The sequence below is a fragment of the Colius striatus genome, chromosome 3 (genome assembly GCF_028858725.1).
Source record: "Colius striatus isolate bColStr4 chromosome 3, bColStr4.1.hap1, whole genome shotgun sequence".
Taxonomy (NCBI): domain Eukaryota; kingdom Metazoa; phylum Chordata; class Aves; order Coliiformes; family Coliidae; genus Colius; species Colius striatus.
In genome coordinates, this window is record NC_084761.1 from 5449782 (window position 1) to 5470117 (window position 20336).

The window sequence follows — 20336 nt, forward strand, 5'->3', positions numbered from 1 at the left end:
TTCCTAGACACAGATGCATTGCAAAGACATGGATGAAGTGAGCAACTTTTGAAGTGTTCCTGCTCTCCAGATTTGCCAGAGCTACCTCAAGGTAAGAGCTTTCAGATTACTTGGGATCAATACTATGTTTGCTTCTTAGGAAGTAAAGAAAGGGAGGTGGCAAGAACTAAAACAGACAGTGAGCTCAAGGAGTATGACAGCTGTCTCTGTTTTAAGTGTTAACTCCTTATGATTAAATTGTCAAGCTCTCTCTCATGTTCCTAAAATGTGGATTTTTCTCAGAGTATTTTAACTTTCTCCTAGAACAGACCAGAGATAGCAAACAGGCAAATGAACTTTCTGATAAGGTGAAGATGAGAACAGTAATAAGAATGGAAATCAAACTAATGCACCATAGGAAAGGGCTTAGCTCATACATCAAAGGAGGACACACACCTGCTTTCTTGAAGAGATGCTAAACCACATCCAGATGTTACACGACACGTTACTTAAACTGTTCTATGAGTTTTCAATTGAAGGACAAGTTTTGGACATTATTTTTACATGGGTATAAATGAAATACTGGCTAGTCATGATTCAGCACTGTCAGTAAGGGAATGTTAATCCATGAAAGAATTAAATGAGAAGATGGCAAACATCAATTTTTCAAGTAATGATGAGGTGCTGGAAATAATTCTGTAAGGCTGCTCTCAGTTCTGACAGCTAGAAGAGAACATGAAAGACAAAATTGTGTCACCAGAGGTCAAAGGCTGAATCTAAACTTGGCATTTCCAATCTTCATCTGTTTGCTCACGTTTTAGACCGTGTAACTGCAGAAAGGTCAGAGTCTCCCCAGTACAGTGTTTCTGTGTACAACAGAGCTGAGTAAAACCGAGACTAATTAATTTGCTCATCATCACTGTTGCAGAACAGGAACTGAGCCCATCCTTCTTTTTACCTAGTCCAGGTTAATGCATAAACCCCTGGATAATACTTCCTTATAGTGGTTAGGTCTCTATTTTTGGAATGGTAATTAGGGAAGGACAAGTTCTAATGCACTTCCAGTGCCCAGTCATGCTCATCCTTCAGAAAAAGGGCCCTTGAAATGTGGATGAAGCTGATCATCTGAAGGAAGCAAGGGATTATATCTCAAATAGTAAATTAAGGAACAAGATTTAAACATCTGGTTTGCCTCAGAGCTTAATGAAGAAATTGGTGATTGAGCTTATTTAATATTTTAATTAATAACCTTGACAGAAATATAGGAGTAGCTAATAAAATGTATGAATGAAGAAACAAATTATGGAAGCAGGAAATCTATTACTCAGAATGAGAAAACTCAGAGAACTGCTGTGATAGAATCCCTATGTATTATACTGCTATAAGGCAGTGCATTTGGAAAATTATATCAGGAATTTCATCTACAAGCTGAGACTTCGTTAGTACAAAATGACATTGGAGAAGAACGACTTACTGCTGATTAATGACAGCATAAATGCCAACCATGAGCATGATATGGGTATGGAAAAGGAAAAAGTGCTACTGGATGATTCTAAAGACAGCATTGCCATTAAATACAAGATGACATTTATACCATTATGTAGGCTGAGGACAGAGCAACTTGGCCACTCACGGCCAAGAAGGATGAATTCATTGAACAAAAATGACAAGGACTCGGCAAGTTTACTTTGTCTTGTGAAGGAAAGGCTGCAGAGAAAGGAATGTTCTCTGCGCTGTTTGGAGGGCAGGAGGTTTTTCTATAAAAGCATGATGCTGACAGAGTAACAAACAGGAATAAACTACCATGCATAATTTCAGGCTAGAAGGCTTGTGAAAGTTTACAGTATTTTGAACTGCTTCAGAGGTGAGAGCAACAGGAGCAGTAAATGTACTAAATTATAGACCGGAGCTCCCTTCATGAAGGTCCAACCTAGCATGAACGCCTGACCCGGGATAGGACTGGAAAATCCAGGAGTCCGCGCCTGCCCCGCAGCCCGTGGGTCCCGTCGGCAGGCGGGGCTGCCGAGCCGCGCCTCCCGTGCTGCGCCTGCCTGCGCCAGCCCCGCGAGCGGCGGGCAGCCCTCGGGGCACACATCGCAGCAAACGCGGGGTTGCACTCTAAAACGTAAACCGAAACAGCCCCAAACCCCTCCAAATCTCGCTCCTTCTGTGTCACCCTTTACAACACCATGAAGGAGAAAAGGTTTTCTCAAAAATGGAAAAAGCAAAGAGCTCTTTTTTTCTCAGTAGATCTCGGGGTGACCAACATCTCACTCTTCAGTATACGCTTCCCCCTGATTTTGTGGACAATAGTTATGCTCATTTTACTCTAAACTTCCATGTAAGCCGTGAAGACTTGGATTACACATAAATACCTCCCTTTCCACTTGAGATGCAGTATCTACACAGGGACTTTCTGAGCTCTGTCCAGCTCTCTCGTTCAATGACAGAAACATCCTGATGACATCATTAGATGAACAACCAAACTCTTCCACTGACCACTTGAAGTAGTGACCTTATGAACTGGCTAGTGAGCTGATGCTATCAACAGTCAAGCCAAGAGAACCAAGTGAAGAGTTTACAACAAGAAATACAGTTAATATTCAACTAAGTGCCCCATAGTTACACTCTCTGCATTTGAGAAAGGCTTAAAAGACAGAATAACTGTAGGGTTAAAAATGAAATGCAGAAGCAAAGAATGGGGAATTGGCAGAGCATCCATCATCTCACTGAAAAGGTTTTCTACTTAAGACACCTTGAATGCTTTTCAATGTCCAATGTTTAATTTGCTGCTGGCAGTCATCTCTTTTAGATTCTGTTTTAAGAATAAGAATAAAAAAATACCTGAATGCTGCTCCTCAACTCTTTATCTGTGTTAGAGCTGGAACTATTCCTTTCCAACCATCTGAAAAGCCTTAGCATGTTGTGAGTGTTACCACAAATGACCAACTCTGAGATAAAGAGAAAAGATCTCTCCACTGAGGAATTCAGTGTTTCATTGCTAGCTGAAAACTAGAACTAACTGCTTTAATAATGTAAACCAGACACACTCAGTATTGGTCAAGCCACAGATACAACTGCATGCCAGCATAAAATAGCATAAACTGAAATAGCTGGAAAGGCTAAATGCTCAAGAAAACATTAAACTAGCAATGACAGAAGAACAAGAACACATTACAGCAAACTGAAATCCTTTGGACTAGTATCCTACAAGCCAACAGATCACTGGTGAAAAGTGCTGTATCTCCACACTTCCATGACATCTGAAGATCACTTCCTGTAATGTTTTATTGTTAATCTCCCAAGATACAAAACTTTTGGATGTCTTACCTTTTCTTCTCAAAATAGCTGAACCACTTAATACCTCCTTCCAAATTCCACATTCCCTCTTTTCCACCTCTGAACCTGCTCTTACTGAAGTCAATGGCAAGTCCCACACTGATATCAGCTGGAGCTGGGATGGAGATTAAACACTTTTCTTACAAACTCACTGTTTTCCTTCCTGCCTAAGACACTAGATGCCATCCTGGTACGTGATGTGATAGACAAATATCCTGCCAGATGACATGATATCGATCCAGCGTTTATTGCCAGCTGCAGTACAGACAGGGCATTGAGGCAGCCCTTTGCAACTTGATTTGTGCTCTCACATATCCAAGTTATCTCTACATTTTCTCCTTTGTTCCCACAAGTGTAAGTAAAGTATTTTGTGCTGTTGCATCTGTGTCTGGGTCCTAGGAGCAGCTGCACTGCAAGAGATGGGCCAGTGCCAAGCATTTTTGAAAAGCTTTTAGGAACTTAATTTGGAGCCTGTGGTACAAGAACAACAAGCAACCTGCTTGCTAAAAAGAGCTTCAATTAATAAGAAAAGATTAGTAAACCTTGATCAGCTTTCACAGAAATGCCACATATTTTTTTTTTTAGCTAGGTCAATCTACTTCTGAGGAAGAACTGCAAGAGAACAGAATAGTGAGAGGTAAGGGAAATGTACCAGCCAAATCCCACCTGCCCCCTCTCCTTTTCAGGTTATAATTCCTGAATCTGAATGGAGAAGAACTATTACTGCAGTGAACTTCACTTTCAAATGAAATCATAAATAGTTCATTGGCACAGGCTCATAGGACTGAAACACAGATGCATTAGCACTCAAGAAATGAGATTTCTGAACTGACTGATGAGTAGCTCCCAGGTTGTGTTCTGCTGAACTATACCTAGGTCAAAACAGAAATCCCACAGGACTCTCCAGGCTCATGAATGCTTCCATTTCAAATACCACAACATCACCTTTGAAGAAGTGTTTGAGGGCAAAGCATATTTACAATGAAATCAAACTGGAAAAAGCATTTCTGAGAGATTCAAACTGATTTGTATGGACAGGACTATCTGCCCAGCAAGGTAAATGTGCAACACCCAAAAAAACCCCTTTTTGCAAAGAATACCCCAAAGAAGGGAGAAAAGTCACTGTTCTCTTTGCAACTGTTTGAACCATACACAGGAGGTCAAATGGCAACTCTGTCAGGACTCCTGCAAAGATTGTTTTCTGTGTGGCTTAGTTTCCCATGGACAAAGCACCAGTGACAGTGCCTGTGCCTCTCTGCAGGTACACATCAGACTGTTCTCAGCTGTGAGATTATTTAGCCATCAGGAATGTTTGGAAGGGAAGGTGCACAGGTATAGGTGAGAGCTGGAGAGTGAGGCCCTGCCATGGAATTTCACAGTTCAACAGCTTTGCTTGGCTACATGATGTCAGCTCTTCACATCACAATACTAGTGCCTGGAGAAAATCCAGAGGAACATGATGGAAACTTCATTGTCCATTCTCCCCTAGGATATGTCCTTCCTGGAACATAAAGGTTTTGTCATTTCCACCTGCCTTTCCCTGCACTGGCTCCTTGTGTACATGCCTCAGGGTGTGGTTTGCTTTGTTTGGGTTTTTTTTTAGTACTAATTTCCACAGGACTTTGTGAGCTTTATTTTCTGGGACAAACTCATTATACCCAAATGTAGAAGAGAATGGAGAAACAAACACAGGAGAAACAAACTTGTTCCTGGGGCTGTATATTTACACCTGCAAATCAAACAGTTGTCAGTTTATTGAGTCAACTTTGAGTGCTTGAGTCTGCTCTGGCTGAGAGCTCCATTTACTCAGTGTGACTGCAGAGAAGACAACTTACATAGGCCTCCTTGATGTTACTGGTTTCTGGAGGGGAGCTTATAGGACATTTTCCTGCTCTTCAGGAACTGCTGCCTGATATTTCTCCTTATGGCTTTTTCCTACAGGACTACTAAGACTGTCTGTCCTCTCCCATACCTTCCTCTCCAGGGGATGATCATGTCAGAGAGGAGAGGAAGGTCTCTAGCTCTAATCTGTGGTAGTAAGACTTAAAGGTTTGGGAGTCACAGCCCCAAAGAGCTGTCAGGCATCACAGGCATGGTTGCAACAAAGGACTGTGACTAACCACTTACATGCCAAAAGAAAGGGTCCATCAAGTTGCATAAAACTCTAGAGAACACCTTTCCTGGACCTCTGGACTTGAAGCATGCAGGCCCAGAGGGTATCTAACCTCCTGGTACTTTCTCCCAAGCAGGCTGAAGAAGGACCTGCAGAAGGCGAGCCCAGCTGCCCATCCAGTTCTCCCAGCTCATCTGCTCTGGGGCAGGTCCTCCATCACAACACACACAGCTATTGGCAGCACTATTTGAAGCATAAAATACATTGAAAGCAAGCAAATTCAGGGCCTCAGCTTCTGTCTTTGATGGTTCTAGGAGATCAAACACAAACCTGACATCCAGTGGGACTCACACTATTCCTGGCTCTGCTGCTAATTCACTTCTTCATCTCATCCTATACACTTAACTGGTGATATACTAACACCTCACTGGGTGGAGTAAGGATTAGTCAGTGTTTGCTTGCATTCAGCTGTTAACTTGTAATGCTCTCACTGTGTTAATCATTATTACTCCCTCCTACTCTGTGCCTCATGACAGGCCTTTTGCCTGGGCCTATAGACACGATGAAATTCAAAAGCCCTTTCCTCTTTTTCCTGTTTCATAGTGAGACAAATTCTGCTGCAATGTCACCCTAGCTGACACCACCATCTACTATATGGTATTTAAGTACCAAGATAGCAAAATAAGCCAAAAACTTGAAAAAGATCCCCTATAATTTTGCCCACTGATACTTGTCCCAAGGAAACAGCCTTCGGTCAACACTGGCTAATGCAATATTGTCTATCATCACACTCCTGATCTCACAGTTGCTACTCACCCACTGTCTTCTCTGTAGATCAATACTTTTCCCCTTAGCTCTCACAGCTTCATCTTACACAAGTTCTCTTCATTCTCAGCTTTTTTTTTTTCTCTTCTCAATGGGATCCTCGTGAAGCTTCAACAGTGCCTTACTGAAACCCCTGACATTCCCCATCACCTGTTTTAGCTTCTTTAGAACAAGTATACTGAGATATACCTTTCCTCATTCCTCCTCTCCAACATCATTGACCTTAACATAGCCAACACTGTATTTCTGATTTTTTCACCCCATCCTAGCTATCCCCTTTATTATTATTCTGCTACCATTTTCCCCATCACTTTCCATTCAGTTTTCAAATTCCCCCTTTTATTCCCCCCTAAAAGGACTGGTACTTTATTTCAGCACTACTAATCCCCCTTCTTTTGGTTTGCCACATACATATTGCCCTCCAATACACCTTGAAACCGGATCTGTTGAGGCCACCTTGCCTTGTTCAGCAATTTCTATCCTACTTCAGTTCCAGATCTCACGTATTCAGGCAGCTTGTGTCGACTTGTCAGATGTTACATTTCTTGGTCTCTATTTGCTTATTCAAGTGTCTCTTAAAAATATAAGCCCTCATTTTTGCATCATCAGTGAGACAGGCAGAGATTTCAACCAGGGAAGGTGCCTGCACCACGACACAGGACCTTGAGCTGATGGGCAGGCAGCTCTGTGGAGACAGCAAACCTGCATCAGACTAATTTAGCAGCTCCTCACAAACATCTTTGTTCCTTTTCCTCCCAAAACTGCCATTCTTTGTTGAACTGCACAAAAGGCTGTAACTTTCTTCTGCAAAAGACTCAACCAGTTGGTTCAAGGGACAGCTAGGAATAATTAACACCATTCCATTTACAGTTAACACAAACACACATCTCCAGCTGTGTCCTCTTCCTCCCACTCTCTTTTATTGTGAGTAGTTCCTGCTAACACCTGCAAAAGTCATATTTTGTGGCCTGATCTTGTTCAGAGCCTCAGGCAATGCAGTCATATTTAAAAATGGTCTTGCCCAACAAAAGCCTGTCACACTAGTGATGAGACAATAGTTTCACAGCTCAAAACTTGTCATGATAATGATGATGATAAGGTTGCAAAATAAAACAAAGAGAGACAGATCTGAATTACCACTGGTTGCACTGTTGCAGCTCTGACTTAATGATACATGAAGGTTTTTCACACGTGCTCCAAAGCATGCTCTCCCTCTCCTTGATTATTTTGACAATCCATAGAAAAAAAATCAGGTGAACTTTTCTGCAAAGGTAACACTTTCAGTCACGAGTTCACACACTTGCAATAGTGTGTTTTCTGGGGGAACTTGTTTAGTTCTCAGCACAAAGAGATATGTAAAGATGGTGTTTTCTGTTCTCCCTTCCCATTTACCTCATTGTGAAGTGTAACAGGAACCGACTGCACTTCAATCTATAAAAAACTCTAGACTGCTAATTTCCTTCTAACTAAAATCTGCATGTGAGAACTAGGAATTGCAGAGGCAGGCACTGATAAATACAGGGCACTGATAGTCACTTACAGTAGGTTTTATCTTGCTCCTTTTGGCAGGTGAACTACGGAGATGGCTAGTGAGAAAGGATGTGTGGAAATCCCTATGATTATGTATGAACCCCACCGTGAACCCTACAGGCAGGAGCCCTCTGCACCAGAGTACTACAGCCAAGAGGGTAAGCAGGCTTCACACACCAGGAGGGTTTTGGAAAGAGCATCCTCTTGCTGGTTATGTGGCAGGCAAACACAGATTGTTGCTTTCCAGAGTGTTACTGAGCCAGCTCATAAGTGGCCCAAGCTTTGCCAGGATGTGATAGGTTTAGAAAGCATCTGTGCCAGCATATAAACCTCAGTGTTGGGGTAGGCAAGCTGGTAGGATCCCCTACAGACGTATTATTTAAAATGGCAAAAAAATATTATTGTTTGTTTAGTTAATAGTTTTTCAAACAACACATGCTTTATTGGAAAAGGAGTTAGTTATATCTCTACAGTAATTTCATATTCCTAATGAACAAATGTTCAGCCAGTAAATTCAGTACATGGACAAGCTATGTCTTGCTTAAACTGCAATCTCATTTTCCAGAGGACTGGCCTTTTCCCAAACCCTCTTGCTGCCCAGAGCTGCCCTCCCTGGATGAGTCACTGCTGCAGCCAGGTTCTATAGAGACAAACCACTCCTCCTCATTGCTGTTTCATGGGGAAACACGGTTAACTGAAGTGCTAACAATTCAGCTCAAGGACTGCAAGCAGGCACCTACAGCTGCTGCTCTGCTGGGCTGGCTTCTCCCTCTGAAGCTAGGCATTGCTCTCACACCTACAAGAGTATCTCACTCCTTTGTATTCTGTGTGTTCAAGCCCACACTCATTGAAAGACACACTGAGGTATCAGTGATTTTACTTTTGTTACCTTCCTGGTAGTGAAGATATTGTCATTCATCCAACATGATTGCAGATAAAAACAGCAGGAGAGGTCAGAAGGTGACGAAGAAGGCTAGCTATGTCAGTACTGGGCCTCTAAACTTGACTTATTTTTCAGAGCATTTTACTCTGATCATCTCTCTCTGTAAACAGTTTTTTTCTTCAGACCTCTCTCTGGTGTCTTTCTAAACTCAGAAGAGCTTGCAAGAGGCTGGGTACAAAAAGGTCTCACTTGTAAGCTGCTCAACCAAGGGATAAGCACTTACCATATCTGTCACTGAGTTACAGTGTCTTGTCCTTTTGCAGGAAGCAGGTCCTTCACAAAAACACACTGAGTGACAACTCACTTGTACTAAGCACATTCCTTTTCTAGATTGAAAAGAAATTCTTTACTTTTAATTGTTTTACAGATTTGTTTTTCCACAAGCAATCTCCTTTCCAGAGAAAAAAAAAACCCACATCACCACCATCACTACCATTAAACCCAAATACCATTACAAATCTCTACTTCTGGCAAGGAAACACTGCTAACAGTTTTTTTCAACTGTCATTATCATAGAATCATAGAATGGTGGGGGTTGGAAGGGGCCTTTAGAGACCATCTAGTCCAACCCTCCTTTTGTCTCACTCTGGAAGATTCCCATTTTGTATCCCTCTGGGCTTATTCTCTGACTGGACTCACATTGCTTCTGAAAGGCTCAGTGATGCAGACTGGACTCCCAAGTCAGGGCTGCTCTGCTCAGAGTTGAGGGCTTCTCTGATGCTGTGTGGACTTGACCAAACAAGACTTCTCATGGGTCTATCCTCCTGTTGCAGACCAGTCTGGTTGTTTGATGCCACCTCCATGCCAGCTGGCTGCAAAGTTTTATACATGAATTTATTTTTAATGTCTTTTTTATACATTCATTTATTTCACGCTCAGGCAGGCTGACTGCATTCTTAATTTGTAAGACTAGTAAAAGAAGTAGAAAAGCATGAAGTGTCTTAGTTACCAGCTTCCCTTCTCTCTTATCCATGACTAAAAGGAAAAAGGTCTCTAGCTTTTCTCTAGAACAAAGGGTATGATGAAATTACTTGACTGGAAGCTAAGGGCAGGTAAAATTCAAATGAGAAAAAAGGCTCTAAATACTAATAGTAAGGACAGAAATAACTGAAACTAGTTAGAGGTACTGTGGATCCTTTAGCAACAGGGTCCTTAAGTTAAGATCAAGTACCATTCCAATGTTATGCTGGAATAGATGCAGTTGCTGCCTTCCTATTGAAAAAATGACTTGGTTTCTTGGCTTATGTTACGTAGAAAGTGAGACTAGCTCGTCACTGTGGGCTCTTTTATCTTTAAAAGTCTGTGAATCAGTTCAGTAGCATTTTTTCCCCCCTGTTCTGTACTTCACTGAGCCATGGCAAGCCTCCCCTGTGAGGTATCTCCCCATGCAGCTTCTTGTCAGACTCCGAACTTTTAGGAGTTGTAAGCTGTTGAGTGTTTTACATTTTGCCCTGTTTCTCTTTGCACAGGTGGTTATGAGTATCCTCCTCCTCCACCGTACTCCTGCCGAGAAACAGCCACCATTGAGCAACCAGGTAAGTGCCAGGGGACTGTGTTTCTGGCAATGTGGTTCTCCAGGCTAACAAAAGTGAAATGTCCTCAGTTTTAAAATCAACAGAGAAGATGGAGTTTTCTGACCCAATCACTGTCTAAGAGATTTCCCTAGAAATGTTGAAGAGACTCAGACTCATTTTTCCATCATTAGTCAGTCTACAGAAGCATATGTTTTATATGTTGCAGCTTCAGGCTACAGTGTGAATGTACACTAAACTTGGTTTAGGATGCTTAAAATGGCATATACCTGCAAGGGACATGCCCTTCAAGGAGTATGACAAAGTCAGGTCCAGGCTGAACAAACATGAGGGAAGCTACAGGAGCTGGAGACAGCACCAGTATCTGACTGATGGCATGTGTATGTCAGAAGAGATGCTTTGAGGAATTTCTTGTAACTACTGATAAGTTGATTCAGAAGGCTCCTCTGTATCCTTCGAATCTCTTCATCAAGGAGAAAATGCATTTTGATATTATTTTAAATACCAGAAGACAAATTGTCAAAGTCCATCTGCCTGGGGGTGGTGGAGATTCCCTGACTACAAGGATTATCCCATAGGCAGGTCCCTCTAGGTGTCCTTCCCCAAGTAAATACTGGCTGTGGATAGAAACAACATACTGGGATACACAGAGCAAGCAGTACAGTGGTTCTTAAGAATATACCAGAAATTTGTAGCAGTAACATAGGATCCTCTAGATCAGCCACATTACGAACCTACTTTCTTCACTTAAGACTTTAAAACCTGTAGAAGATCTCCTGTGCTTCTAATTTTGCTGCTTCCTTTTTCCTCTTGAACACAGTTTACTTGGTATCTCAGCCTCCGATCATCCTAGCAGGAATCTTCTCAAGCAAACCAACATCCACAATATGCCCTTCCTGTCGCCAGCACATCACCACACAGGTCACCTACAGACTGGGCAGGCTGTCTTACCTTCTGTGTGCCAGCCTGTGCATGGTTGGGTAAGCTTTCATGCGTACTTACAAGATTCTTCATAGCAGAAGGTGAGAAGAGAGTCATTAAAAAACTCCCAGGTTCTAGCTAGTTATTATATAGCCTGCCCTTCTCTACTTGGTGAGAAGTCACTCCATCTATTCTAGATACAGCCATCATAGCTTCAGGGGATGAAAGCTCACTAAATTTAAGAAAATGTGTTATTACTTTTGATAAGGCAAGCAAAAAATTAATACAACGTTGCTGCTTCCCTACTGCTATTGGATCAGACTCAGAATCAGACTAATGCATAAGAAGTGAGGTGATCAATTTTTTTGAAGACATTTCAAACACTGAAAGGGGGGGGAGGGGAAGTGGATTAACACACTGATAAGGCAAACACAATAACACAGAGAAAAAGCACAGATGGAGCCAGTAGAAAGGAACGTCAGAAAATCAGTCCATGCATGTCCATCTCCTCTTTGGCTGTAGGTGCTGTTGTGGATGCTGCTTTGTACCTTTCTTCGTGAGGATGTTCAAGGACGCAGACCATTACTGCCCATGCTGCCACTTTCATATTTACAGATATAAAAGGCTATAGAAACAAAGTTTTTGCAAACAGATTATGTCAAGTCTCTATTTCCCAATGGCATGAGATTCTACATGTAAAACTACTGCTAGGGAACGTATAGGAGTAGGCTTAGTTTCACCCTTGCTGGTGAATCCATCTGGAGTTTTGCAATTAGGCAGTTGGACTGACTTTAAAACAAAAAGCCTTGAAGACTAATTTACAGTCTCACTTGAATTTATGCTTTATTTGAATTGTTGTCCTGAGCTGTGAAGCAACCAGTTAGCGAGCACATCAGCATTACTACTTCTCTCAAATCTCCAACTCAACTGGGACATAGACTCTTCTGGACCCTTCAGCCCATCAGTAACCAAGAAGTTTGTACCTACACATTTTAGAGAAGCTCTTACCTTCTATGGACTGGAACTGACTGGTTGGGATTTCATTTCTCTCTGCTCTTCTTTATATGGGATCTAGCCCTGAAGGGCTTGTGGGTGGTACAGTGTAGCTGATTATTTATTAACAAAACATTAAGTTATGAGATTGTCTTTACTTTGTTATATGTGAGGTAAGAAAATAAAGCTGCTACTGTTAACAATACTGGCAAAACACCTCCTGTCTGCATTGTTTCCATGACCCGTTGCACCCAGAGCACTGATGCAGATCACACTGGGGCACTCCCTTTATATAAACAAATCAACAACTAAAAGCTAAAAATATAAAGAAAAATCAGCAAGCACAGCTTGAAAAAACTACAAGGCCCTCATTTTACCTCTCTGCCTTCATACTGCAGCACATCATCTGCCACAAAAGGGCTTACTAGGCTTTACACTTTACAGAGAACTTTCACAGTTCTCATCCAAAGTCATTTGTAATATCATATGTCTGTAATTGCTTGCCTAGGAGGTGCTTAGATCCTGCTCAGTGCTAAACAGCAGCAGCAGCTGCTGCCATTCATTGCTGTCTAGAAAGATAAACAGTAGGAATCCCCCCACATTACAATGTTTTTAACATCATAAATACCTTCTGTTTCAGTACCATAGTTATTGTGGCCAAGTGGGATGTGTGGCACGCAGCACTCAGGCTGCTTCTCTACATTCCCCTGTGTTTCGCTGTGGCTGAGGTACTCTGCCCATGCTCTGAAGCATCTGTAGATACTCCATCGTTACAACTTCTCACTTAGCCTGACATTGAGCTTAACTAAACTCTTTGGATTAGGTATTTGGTCAAATTAAGCCATAAATGAAAAAGAGCTTGTCCCTAACCAGCCATTTAAGCACGAGTGCCTCCAGAATCCTGAAGATCCTTTAAGCACAGGCTCTGCCACAGGTTGGACACCGGCACTTTCGGCTCTGACCGCGGCTCCGGGGAGGAGCCTGCAGAGGAAACCTCCAGCCGCAGCGAGCAGCACCGAGCCCAGAGCCCTCACCGATTCCTTCTTCCGAAGCGACCCCCGGTTCACCTGCACCCTTTCCTACAAGATTTCACACACAAGCCGTGACCAACCGGGACTTCCAGCGCTGTAACAGACCACCCCCGTCCCCGGCCACAGGACGTTCCCCTCAGGGCGCGCCTGAGGGAGGCAGCGCGCGCCCGCCAACGGTCCCGCCTCAGCACGCCCCCTGGCGGCCCCGGGCCTCGCCGCTGGCACACTGTGAACCGGCTTTGCGCCTCGAAAAGTACATCAAATTCCAGCCACTGAGGCTCGAAGACCCGAAAAACAACAACAGATTTGAATAAAGGCAAGTAAAACTGTGACCGTGTCCCAGGCAAAGCAAAGCCCTGCATTCGGTGTGGTGGTAGGACAGCAGGCTGACCATTCAGCACACACAGAAAATGAGATGCTGTGCTGCTGAAGATGAAAACAGCAAAAACAAGTGATACTGTTGAAAAGAACTGTTGCCAGCAGCCAGGGAGACAGTTTTTAGAGCAAGCAGTGTGATTCAGCATTTCACAGGTTTTCAGCTACAAGGCCCCACACTGATGCTCATCAGTATCACTGAGCCTGAAATGAGACTTGTTGGAGAAAGACCCCAAAAAGAGGGTCTCCTCTCTACTCTAAGAGGAGTAGAGGCTGGGTAGTGCAATTTCTCAAGCAAGGTATATCTGTGAAAGAGCTTTCATGATGACTTCACAGCCTTGCACTGAGGCCTCCTCAACCCAGCAGGGCATTGAAGGTGATTCCCAGAGCAGCCACTCTGGCATCCACTGGGTACCAAGGTCTGCAGCTCTCCATCTTCTGGTGACCCAACCTATTAATGGGAAATAGCACCACAATGCTGAAATCTACAAGCCGTCATGTACACGTCAGTCCAACAGGTTTTGTACTGTTTCCCACACTTTTCAAAATGTTAAGATTTTTCTCCATTTAAAAACCTGGCTGTGAATCAGCAAAGCTTTGCTGTTAAGTACTGGTAAATAATGCCAGAAGCCACTAACATTTAGGATGAAAAACCCAAACCCACGAATTTATACGTAACAAAGAAATGATAGATATCATTTAAGACATGCAGGAGATATTCAACAGAAGTAGTTAAAACATTTTTTACATCAATATTTGGAGGCATAATAGTTCATACAATTACTTCAATAGCTGAAAGCTTCCAGATAAACTGTGATGGTTATCAAACTACATTTCCTGCTGTGCTTGCTACACAGCTAACTTCAACATCACCCAAGACAGAAATTAAGTTGAGCACAGACTTGAAGCCAGACTTGTGCATATCACATGTGGACATTTTACCCTTTTTTTCACAGTAAGATCAGGCTGGTTTAAAAGCCAACAATAAATGACAACCACAGCACCTTGAAATTGCCCCTGAAGTCAGCATTCACCTCTGGCCAACTCTCTCTACACTATCAACATAATTTTAGACATGTAACTTGGCTGAATTTTGAAAAATTTATGTCTTTCACCTAACCAAGATCAGTCTGACTTCTGAGTGACACTCCCAACTACTCCTCCAATAAAGAGACACAGACACCAATCCAGTGTTTATCCTAGTCTGTTTTATTTACAATATATACAGGTCCTACAGAAAACGATTTCTCACAAAGGATATTAAATAGCAAAAAACACAGCATAGCTTCAATCTGGGCACTGAGGCCCGGAGGACAGGCTGGTCCAAGCTCCAGTGGGGTGCTGGGGTGGGATGCTGGGGTGGGATGCTGGCGTGCCAGCTCTGGAGGGGCAGCAGCTGAGGTAGATCCAGTAGGCGGGAGGCACTGTGCGCTCTGCACATCCTGCGGTACAACACCGGCCTCATCCCTCCGACGTGTCTTGCAGCAGCACGGATTTGTCCTGCTGTTGCTAAGCAAGCCTTCTTGTATCAAGGGTGTTTTTGTTGGCTGTCACTCTCTAGTCAGCAGTTGTGTCACTGGTGTGATTTGCTTACGTTTCACAGAATGCTTTGGACTCCTTTAGGATAAAAGGCACTAGGTAAATCTACAGGAACAACGCGTGTTATTTTTGTAGGGAGAATTGAGATGGGCCATTAACATCATGTTGCTTTGAGGCTGTGTACCAAGAAATTACATCCTTATTGCTTAACACTTATGTTATCATTAACTTAATTTAATGCATTCACTGTTATCCAGATAATTCCAAAATCTGAGTACGAAATGGAAAGCAAGGTACTTTTGTAGACTGTGTTCTTGTAAATCTTTTAGAATGAACTAAACCAAACATACTGCACCTGAGAAAAACCTCCTATCCTCCTCTTCCTCTTCATAGGTGTATGTTTCCACATTTGAATAAACAAGTTACTTGTGCCCAGAAAAAAAAAAGTTGTCACGAAAAGCTCCAGGTATTGAGAACTGTATATGGAATGCCTTCACCTATTATCTTTCCAAAACTAGGGTGGGAACAGCACAAACACTGGAGCACAGAAAAAACTAGTCATCTAAAAACCAAAAGGCACACAAAATTTACTTTATCAGGGTTTTTTTTTCCTTCTGAAATAGGAAATATTATTATTTATTTTTTAAAGATATTCCCCCTAAAAGCTGTCCCATAAAATAATGTGAAAACTCAGTGACATTCAGATACAAGCTCAATTTTATATCAGTCTACCAGAACACTAAATTCACAAAATATCATTTTAGGGCTTACTTCTGCTGACCAGAGCCTCTGATTTTACAGAAATGCTTTGAGGACAAATCCTGTTATTTACTGAAAAGCCTGTAGAGACAATCCGAGTACTAGTAAAAACACCACTTGGATGGTGCTGTAATTCTCCCCAGTTGAATGCAAATACAAATCAAAGGAAAACTTTACCCACTTAAGGCATGCCATTTAAGCACTTCCCTCTAACTGTAACCTACACTTTCAGAGGATAAGGATACAAAAAAAAGTAGTAAGCAACCAGCTTGCCTTGATTGGAAACAAGCGATAGTTAAAAGCACTGCAAGATCTACATTAAAAATAAATGCAAACATCCCTAAAACTCGAGCATTTCATTCATTTTAAAGCTAGAACAATGAAATAGATCTTAAAGTTTAATTTAAAAATACTTGCTGGTGTTTTCTTTCAGTAATTCATCTCAGAAAAAAAAAGTACAAAGGCCATCAGATGTACACAACCCCTACTGAATGTTTATTGGTAAGTCTGAGAAAGGGAAGCTTCTAAGCACTTTGTGTTTGGTTTTGAATACAAGGAACGCATTACGGTGGGTATCTACGAGTCTATTAAAGGAGCTTACCTTTGGACACCTCAGATTTCACTTTACACCATTTATAATATTAAGACTTGAGAATCTGGACCACAAAGTTTTGTACAGGCAGACAGAGCCAAGTCTACCACAAAGACTCTACTACAAGCTTTACAAACAAACTAGTAAAATAATTTTTCCATTTGTCTTATTTGTACATGGCTCCTTCCTGGAAAACCTTTTACTTTTTTAAGCTCAAATGGGACTAGTTGGGAGATTAAAAAAACCCAAAACAACAAACCCCAAACACAAAACTCCAAGCCCCAAAACAATTAAAACAGAAAACCCTCAAAAGTTTTCCCCAAATCAAGCAATACGAGGGTTATACAACTCTCAAGGCTTAAGAAAATAAAACAACCCACACCTTTAGCAAAACCTCAGCAACAAAAGCGGTTCCCAGAACTCTTATTTCCAAGGAGAGCAGGAATCTTCTGCAATGTTCCATGTCATCACTCATCGAAAACAATTTTATAGAAAATTTTATTCAACATACAACATTTTCCAGCAAAAAAAGGCAATATACAGGAAGAGTTGTTGTACACTGCGGCTACAGAAACAAAAGAAAATACTTGAAAAGAATGTCAAATTAAGTGTGAATTGCTGATTCTATCTTTACTGCACTCAAAACTAGACACGCGGCTGGCATTAGCTCCAAAACAAAAGGAAGCGGTCTGGGGACTGAAAGAAAACTACACACAATGAATATCAACATCAGTGAAAAATAAAAATCACTTGCAGACTCACCCAACAAAATTCTCCTCCGAGTGTTAAATTGTACATGTTCATTCATTAAATATACAATTTCATTTTCTCTTTTTTTCTTCTTTTTTTTTTCCTCTTTTTTGTTTTTCCTCCTTTTTTTTTTTATACAAAGTCAACAGCTTACTAAACACTAGTGAGCATGCCCTCGGTGCTAAAAGGCTATTTTCTGGTGGTTTTTCCCCATCTCTTCCCATGCCGACTAAATTCATGATGGTTCTCCTCTCTCCGCTTGCTCTTGCCAACTGTCGAGTGTCGTTCCCTTTGCCAGAAGGTGGCAGAACAAATCGCAACGGTATTTATCAATGGTTGAAAATTTATTGAAAGGACCCAAATATCTCTTTTTTTTTTCCTTAAGGACTCAGGGCATCCACTTGGCAAAACTGGATGCAAAGTAGTGACTAAATTAAACGAAAACTAGTTTATTAAAAAAGATCCTATGCAGCTGGAGGAGACAAAAATCCCGAATAAGTGCCAACAATGTACACAATGAAGTAGAGATTGCTATTTATTGATGATGTGAGTTTCTTTTTTTTTTTTTTGCATTTACAAATGCACAAAAATGTCATTTAAAGTATAACTGAAGGAAATAAATCTGATGTGAGTCTAAACATAAGACTTACTAGCTGCAGTGATGGTGAACACCATACTGGGAAGGGCAGCCAGCCAGCTTATGCCATCTATAAACGTACTACAGACAAATATTTTGCCAATGTCAACTGTTCTACTAAACTCTTCCCTCATTATGCTGACAATTGCCTTGCATTACGTTTACCATAAAATAACTCTCATTGGCATCCAAGCTTTATAAAAACACCTTCATTTTGCTCAAAAAGGGCAGTCAATAGATACAGAGAAGCCAAACTGAACAGCCTCAACAAAATAAAATTAACATCAGCAGCAATTCCTCTTGCTGAAGACTTCAGATATAGTGCACGTGTACCAAAGTTCTACAGTTGTTAAAAAGGTGCACACACACACTTATTATTGTCCCTTGCCTTGACAATCTGGTTAAGTAAGTCAGTTATGGATTTTAATAGCTTTTTCAAGGTAAGTGTAGCGACTTCTCTTTGGGGCTTTATTGAAATGGTCAAGCCCTAGCCATGGCCTTGGATGAGACATGTTGCCTAGAAAAAAAAAGAGAAAAGAAATAATGAAGTTTTTAAGACTAAATTGGAAAGTTTCCCCTACACAAATTACTCCTGTGTGCCTCAATCACTGTTTGCTACAAGTCACAGAGTATGGAAGAGGGCTGCAGTCAGCCAACAGGGCAGCTTCCCTGACTGCTTTCCTTCCAGTGAAACATTTTACAGCTGTCTGTGGGTCATGTAGCTGTTTTTTCTCCTCTTCAGTCACCTACAGGAGTTTACAGCAATGAAGTGTGTGCTAAAGCAAGAAAATTACTGTTATAATTTAAGGCCTCAGGCACAAAGTACCAGCTTTTCCCAAAGTGCTCAGCCCATCTGGAACAGGAAGGTATCCGTCACCTAAATATGACAACCTATAGTATTTACCATATTATAAGTTATCTCTGCTGTATAAAGTTGCTCTTATCACCTGGGCTAAATAAGAACATTTGTTAAATTAAGGTAAAATGCAAATCATCAGTTAATTAAGAAATCATGTAACTGACCTCCTCTTTTTCGGATAACAATTGTCATATTTCCATTGTAACAAACAATCTCTACAGTTTTTTTCCACTTGTTCAACACAATATGGTTTTATCTACTGCTAGTTTCCATAAAAAAAACACAGTCTACATACTTCTTGCAAATGGAAGAAATTCTCTTTTAATATGTCCTCGATGCAGAACATAAATGTTCTTTGAAGTGAAACAATAAGGGCAGAAACTAAACAGCCCCCCAGCAAGAAAAGCACACTCCTAGGTTCAGTGCCATCAACTGCAACCACTAAAGCGTAAAGCACTTGACCTTTTTGGTTGCCTGCATCTGCATTTTTGGATACATTTATTTCAGTCAAAATTATTTGTCTATTACTTTGACATAACGGTCAATGTAAAATCTAAAAGAGAACTGTCAATCTTGCCGAGATCACATAATACACCGTTAGCAACAGCACAGCCACTGCTAGAGTGCATCTTTGTAAGAGCAGAGGGGTACTATTGACATCAGTTACGTCAACTGAATCAGAAAATGCCAAAGCTTTTGTGTGATTGGTCCAGCCTGTGTTACAACTGATATCTGGAGAAACACAAGCCCCACCTAGAAACACCATTTGGATAAGGTGGCATTAGAACATCATATTGTCACTCCACAGGAGAATTTCAGAGGGAGCGTGAATTCTGTCAGTGTATTATCTTATATCAAAGTGGCAATTTCCTGTGAACTCTCGAATGAAAACTCTTTAATCTCACATTCCTGACAACTCCTACAAACAGTTCAATTCCTCCCATTTCCAATTTCTGCCACATTCTGGACTTTTGACCTAGAACCTTAGTTAGTCTTTCTCCTTGTTTTGCAAACACTGGCTCTGCTTCACTCAAGAAGCCCGACAGTTCATTTCAGACTGTTGCCTTCCCCTTCCTGCTCCCAGAAAGACAAGTCGCAGAATAAAATCAGTACTCTGACTGCTCTGAGGCCACAGACTTTTATCTGTCCAGAGAAAAATGTTCACCTCTGAGTTTGTCATCCAGAGACCACTCACAAGAAGTGCAGCAAAAGAGATGTCCCCAGTGACTCCCTTCTCTGCTCGTGCATGGCTTGTGCGGATGCAAAAGGCTTTCAAAGTTTTGCCAAGTCTCCTCATATTCACAGCCATAAGTCATAAACCTGGCTGTGTAACAAAGCACAACAAGAGGTCTAGTTTTGAGCTCCTCAGTACAAGAAAGACATTGAGGTATCCAGAGACAGGTACTGGAGCTGGTGAAGGGTCTGGAGTACAAGTCTGATGGGGAGCAGCTGAGGAAAATCAGAATGTTTAGTCTGGAGGAGTTTGAAGGGTAACATGATCACTCTCTGTAGCTACCTGAAAGGGGGTTGTAGCTAGGTGGGGAGTCAATCTCTTTCCAGTAATTAATGATAGGACATGAGGAAATGGGCTCAAGTTTTGCTAGGGGAGGTTTAGATTG

At 41.6% G+C, this 20336-nt stretch overlaps 2 protein-coding genes across 8 annotated transcripts in view; one reads left to right on the plus strand and one right to left on the minus strand.

Moving 5' to 3' along the window:
• Positions 1 to 7838: 7838 nt before the first annotated feature.
• LITAFD (LITAF domain containing) lies at positions 7839 to 11813 on the plus strand. Its single transcript, XM_010209536.2, has 4 exons — positions 7839 to 7944; positions 10199 to 10264; positions 11082 to 11241; positions 11705 to 11813. Exons 1-4 carry the CDS (start codon positions 7839 to 7841, stop codon positions 11811 to 11813), a joined length of 441 nt encoding a protein of 146 aa, XP_010207838.2.
• Positions 11814 to 14769: 2956 nt separating this feature from the next.
• Positions 14770 to 20336, minus strand: part of USP7 (ubiquitin specific peptidase 7) — a 76981-nt gene continuing 71414 nt past the window's right edge. For 2 of the 7 annotated variants that reach the window (XM_061991798.1, XM_061991800.1), the window contains one exon: positions 16951 to 18375. In XM_061991798.1, coding sequence (XP_061847782.1) covers positions 18269 to 18375 — 107 coding nt within the window. In that variant the 3' untranslated portion in view covers positions 16951 to 18268. Of the gene's footprint in view, positions 15199 to 16950; positions 18376 to 18418; positions 20167 to 20336 lie in introns of those variants that run through there. The other 5 variants (XM_061991799.1, XM_061991801.1, XR_009818366.1 and 2 more) reach the window with 4 other exon arrangements.